The sequence below is a fragment of the Dermochelys coriacea genome, chromosome 11 (genome assembly GCF_009764565.3).
Source record: "Dermochelys coriacea isolate rDerCor1 chromosome 11, rDerCor1.pri.v4, whole genome shotgun sequence".
Classification (NCBI taxonomy): Eukaryota; Metazoa; Chordata; order Testudines; family Dermochelyidae; genus Dermochelys; species Dermochelys coriacea.
In genome coordinates this window covers 64,155,628-64,161,627 of record NC_050078.2, presented here as the reverse complement: position 1 = coordinate 64,161,627, position 6,000 = coordinate 64,155,628, and the positions used below count along the sequence as shown (strand labels likewise).

The following is a 6,000-nucleotide window of genomic DNA, read 5'->3' as shown; positions in this document are numbered from 1 at the left end:
TCACATCTGGGCAGGGTCATGGAATCAATAGGAATACTCGTGAATAAGGGTTGCAGGATCTGGCACTTGATAAATGAATGAATCAAAGGGTTATAATGGAAACTTTTATGCAATTTATAGGAAACTCAGACTGGTTTTCCATATCCAAAGAATCATTTGAAAGGTCCACAAAGCCTTAATCGTGACAAAGTTTGTTTACCTCAAGGTAATACACAAAATACATTTTCAAGGGTCATTATTGTCACTTACTAGAGGGGAGGTACTAAGGGAAAAATTCCATCCATATTTATTACATAAGGTTAATGTAGTGGTGCCAAGACCACTCCCTTTTTAAAGGGAATAGATTTGAACAAAATGTGACTGAGAGGTGTTCTCTGCTGCTTATGGACCAACGCACAACTCCCATTACAGTCAATGAAAGTTTTGCCAGGGTAAGTGCTTCAGGATTTGGCCTTAATTTCTTGACACAGCCATTGAAAACATTTTCTGTCTGAATGTAAATTCTACTTAGCACACTCTGATTAGCACAGCAGAAGTATGTTTTGCTCTCTGGATTGGCTCTAGAAAATATAAGCAATAATAAAATGGGAGGCTTAATAGACAGTCAACCCTGTGTGACAAGCTCTGGTGCGTGAGGTCCCCAATTAAGCTACAGGACAACAGTGTTATGGTCATGCCAATAATTCTCTTTAATCACAAAAGATCATTTCATTGCTTCTTAGTGCTTCATCTTAAAAGGAAGAAAAGTTGATATTTTTTCTTTCATTTTTTCCTCCATTTCATTCATTCCGTTAGTTTCAAAAGGCAATACTCATATGCTTAAAGGTAAGCAGATGCTCAAGTCCTTGCCCAGATCAGGGCATTGGATAGCTGCAGTAGACCATTTCATGTGTACTCAGTGGAAGCTGGTGGTACACCAGCTCCTTTCTTTTGTTAGTCTACATCTTTTAATAGACAACCTTAAAAATAAATTAAATGTCATGGTGCATTCTTAATTTTCTTTTGCTGCAAAGTTTGGAATCAGGATAAACATTTTTGCTGTTATCTGCAACAAATAAAGACTGTTTGAATAAACTAATTTCTGTTCAAATGGAGGCTCCATTTGACAAGGGAGGAAACTAAGATGAGTTCTTTAGTTCTTTGCCAGTTGAGAGGGACCAAATGAGGAGAGGGAGTCTTGTGAGTCAAAGGAAAGGGAGCTTATAAGAAGAGTGCACAGGTGGCCCAAAGAAGGGTGGGAGCTTGGGTGGGAATTGGAAATGGAAGTTGAGTGTTTTATAGAAGGAATAGCACAGATGGGAAGAGTGTCATGGAGGCAGCAAGTGAGGGACCTAAGTTTCTTATGGGGACAACTGTCTCCTGGATAGAAGTCATACTGGAATCAAGAGTCTTCTGAGTGTCTTAGGGAAATCATGTAGGACTCTGATGATTCCTGGGGCAAGGGTGCTTCAATGGGGGCACTGGTTTCAGGGAATAGATGTGACTCTAGTCAAAACCAGTTTGTCACATTTTCTTCAAACTTTGTAAGTATGTTCTCCTTGGCCTTCAGAGTATTTCTACCAATTTTTAGACCAGACCAATTTTCTAAACCTAAATTATAGGATAGTTAAAATCTGACATTGTAACAGCCTCTTAGTAAGATATTTGTTCATACATTATCAGATTTAGTATCTTTTAAGTCATAAATAATTTCCAGTGCATACTTTATGCGCTATTATTTAATGCTGCATATGCTGGGAATGTGTAGAATATGTGAGTTCTGATATACTGCCTGTCAGAATAACTGGAAAAGCTTAATTTTAAAACTTCTTTAAATAAATGAATTTCTCTTGCCTATTTTAGCACATGCATTGCACATACTGTACCATTTGGCTGTACTGTAAAATGTGTAAGCTTTCTGGTTACACTAACACTGCTTTACCTAGGAGGTTACATTACCAGTTCGGCTTATTACTGTCCCTGTTTGAGTTGTCAGACTAGTGGGTTGTCATAGGACACTTTGCTTCCTGCCTGAGAGAGAATGACATCCTCCAGTGTCCATAGCAACATCATGTTTCTCAGCAACTGGGAGATGCTTGTTTGTGTTTCCCCATTCTAGAACTGTTACCTCGCAGTATAAAAAAAATGGCCCTTTGAAACAACGATCAAGGAAGTTCTGTATTTAATTATTCAGAATATTTACTACTCTTCTGTGTTTTGACTGCTGAGATAATGTACGTCTTGAGCCAAGCCTTTCCTGTGTATAACTGTGAACAGCATTCATTTAAAAGCAAAATCTTTTAGAGTTGTGTCTTGAAATCAGCTTTTAACTTCTGAACAGCTTCCACAATACCTTGTGACTTCCAGGCCTTTGGTAGGTAATAGAGAAAGGTAAGAACTGTTACTGTATTTGAGAAGAGATTGCATTTACAATTACAGCATGAGAATAAGTCCCTTTCTTCCCCCCCCCAGAAAAAAAAGTATAAGAAAATGTTTTATATTGCTATGGCTTCTTCAGGATATTTAAGTACAGATCACCCTGAATATCTCACTTGAGTCGGTTTTGCCTGACTAAAGACTGCCAGATTGGTCCTGTTGATCTCCTGTAGATATCTTTGCCTTCCAGTATCTTAGTTAGCCTATGTTTTAAAAAAAAAAAATGCAAAACCCGATGCTGGAAACACTTATGCAAATGAGTAACTTTAATGCATGTGACTATTCTCACTAGTTTCAATGGAACTACTTATGTGAGTAATGTTACTTATACCTTGCACATCCATTGTTACTTTTGTTTGCTGGATTAGTCCCTAAGGTTGTATGAGTTCTGTCGTGCATATTCATGATTTATCTTATACTGCTACTTTGTTTGGATAAGGCCTATTGAATTATTAAATAAGCATTTAGACATTGTTACTGACATGCTATACTGTGCATCAAGTATAGTACATCAGATCCCACTGAAATTGAGAAGAGGTGTTAATGCAGCAATTAGTTGCTACCTGGATAAGTATTACTTTTTATTTTGCTTACTTTATGTATAGAACAGATACTAACCTTGGGCTAAATCCTGTTCACATCACGAGTAATCGCCATTAAAGGCAATCACGTTAGTTACCTCCCTCTTTAAAACACAAAAGTTTATACGTTCATCATGTGAGTGGGTGTGATAATGTAATAATGCCTTTAAAACATTTTGAGCCAAATGCATTGCTGATGCACCTGGATGCAACTTCATTGATATCTGAGGGCTCCATCCTGCAAGATGGTGAGCACTCTAGTCCAACCCACCAAAACACATGAGCACCTGTTTCACTTTAAGCACTTGAATAGTCCCATTTACTTCAACAGGACTACATCTGTACTTAACTTTTAGGATATGCATAAATGTTTTGGTGCATCAGGCTAAAATGTTCAACATCTTGCAGAATCAAACCTTAACAGATTTGCACTCACTGCATAACTTCATTGAAGTCAGTGGAACTGTTACCATTTATGTTAATGCCCAGTTTGCCCCATGGACCTTTATATACAATGTCACCTCTTACTTTATTTTGTATACCTTTGTTGGGGAAAAAAAGTAAGAGGTAATTATTGTAGCAGGCTGCATCTATATAAGTCTATGTCTTATAAGAAAAGTGAGTCAGCCTTTAGGTAACTACACTTTTAATAACAACGTATGCCCTGATTCATTGGCATGGAACCCTGCTGTTCTGGGGTCCCACTAATTTCCCTGGGACTGCACTAGTACATCAGTATACACCTGCTTAAGAACTTTTGAGAATTGGGGCTATCAGAGCTAGTGGAGAATCAGGCCCATAAACTGTAATAAGGAAGAAAGTAAAGGAAAGGAGAATTTTTTTTTAAAAAAAAGTGATATTCCTTTCAAAGCAAAAGTTTTGAAAGAGTCTACAAATGAACAAAAATAACTGTAGGTTCCTCTATTTAAAATATTAATGTGGGAGTAAGATTGGGACCCAAAGTCACAGCTTTTACACAATAAAATGGTAATCAATACATCTATAGTAGACATCATTTTTCAGACCCACTAATAAACTATAGGTCATTGAATTTCTATGCTGTGGAATTGGCATATGTACTATCATATTTATTTGATAAGTAGTAGTCAATGGCTGTGAGTGGAAAAATACAATATGATGCAAGTTTGGGTAAATTCAACTTTAATGTCATATTTACTATTAATGTTTCAGATCATTTCCAACTCTGACTGACTAGGTTACTCATTTCTTGTTCAACTGAACATCAGGATTTTTCATTGAGCCATACATAATGTATTTAGAACCGCATAACTATTCCATTATGCCCTATGTTGCTAAGGGGAGTGCATAACTAGAAGATAAACTTCACAGGAATTTTTACAGCAGCTAATAACAGAATTTAATTTAATGCATTTCTGACATGTAAGCTGAGAGCAGGGCTTGAAGTCTCCACTGTTCTCAGTGCTATAAGGACTTCTATTTTTCAGAGCAGAGGTAGATTACAGAGGTTAGTTGGGTGTATGTTTTCCCTTCTACCTTTCCATATTCACCTCTGAAAAGAAATAATAGCACCTTAGTTGAAGAATCTTACTCCACTTGGAACAATCTAAAAAGTTGAATTATTAAAGCAAGTGCACTTGCTAAATGGCTAGCAGACTTCAAGACATACTTTCTTCTCCGGGATTATTTACTCTTGAATGGGTGGTAATGTTGTACATGCACACTGGATCACTGATTAGCAAAGGATCCCATCCTACCACATACCTGCATTTAAATGCCCATTCGTCCTGATTCTCCTCTCACACCAATTTACAATTACTCCTGTTTCACACTGACTGGGAGAGGGGAGTCAGGCCTATTTAATGGAATTTATGCACATGGAACTGCAACACGAAGGGGTCCATTTTAAAGTAAAGACTTGTTTTATGTAATTTTTATTTAATTTCATCTTGAAATATACCCAGTAAATGATGCAGATTAAGATGTCCAGTTTAAAGAGATTGCACATATCCTGGCTGGGAGCTGTGATTTAATACCATGGTTTGTTTGGTTACAGGAAATCCAGTGGCATCTGCCTATTCTAAGCCTTTCTGTTATGGATCCAGACCAGCAAGGTAAGTACTGTTGTCAAGTGCTTCCCACATTTCACAAGAGAATTCCCAGTGTCCAAACTAGTGAACTGAACTGGAGTTGTTCCATCTTCAGAATCTTTTGTTATAATGCAGGAGACAAGATCAAATGCTATGGCAGATCAGTCTGTTGCTTTAGATCATGCAGCCTGGAAGAAGGATTTCCGGGTTGTGTTATTCTTACAGCGCTCCCTATATTATATGTAAAATAGTATCTGTTCTCCGATCTTATCTGCCATTCAGTCAGTAAGATGCAAAACTACTGGATAATTAGATGTGAGGTGCAAGGAAACAAAGATAAAAATATGTAACTTAAAACAATTTAATCATAGGACCGGAAGGGACTGTCTCCTGCACTCATGGCAGGACTAAGTCTTATCTAGTCCATTCCTGACAGGTATATATCTAACCTGCTCTTAAAAATTTCCAATGATGGAGATTCCACAACCTCCCTAGGCAATTTATTCCAGTGCTTAATCACTCTGACAGTCAGGAAGTTTTTCCTATTGTCCAACCTAAACTGCCCTTGCTGCAATTTAAGCCCATTGCTTCTTGTCCTATCCTCAGAGTTTAAGGAGAACAATGTTTCTCCCTCCTCTTTGTAACAAACTCATATACTTGAAAACGGTTATGTGCCCCTCTCATTAATGCACGTTAATCAGCAAACTATTATAAAAGCAAGAGTTTTACATCAAGGACCATCAATTACTTGGCCTATGCCATTTTCATGAGTTTTACATTTGAGGGCCAGCAGCAACATCCTGGCCAACCTAGTCTAATTGAAGTTCACAAGGTCCTCAGCCCAGCTTCAGCTGTCTGGTGTAGCCCCAAACTGAATACAATGTATTAACAAACCCTTTTGTTCAGTAATAACCTATTTACTGCCAGGTAACATG

General features: G+C 37.6%; 1 protein-coding gene across 1 annotated transcript in view; it reads left to right on the top strand.

Annotated features, from left to right (window-relative positions):
* Positions 1–1,304: 1,304 nt before the first annotated feature.
* The window catches only part of DYTN (dystrotelin), a 60,983-nt gene continuing 56,287 nt past the window's right edge, over positions 1,305–6,000 (top strand). The window contains exons 1-2 of the mRNA XM_038420922.2: positions 1,305–2,370; positions 5,032–5,089. Coding sequence (XP_038276850.1) covers positions 5,071–5,089 — 19 coding nt within the window. The 5' untranslated portion in view covers positions 1,305–2,370; positions 5,032–5,070. The remainder of the gene's footprint in view (positions 2,371–5,031; positions 5,090–6,000) is intronic.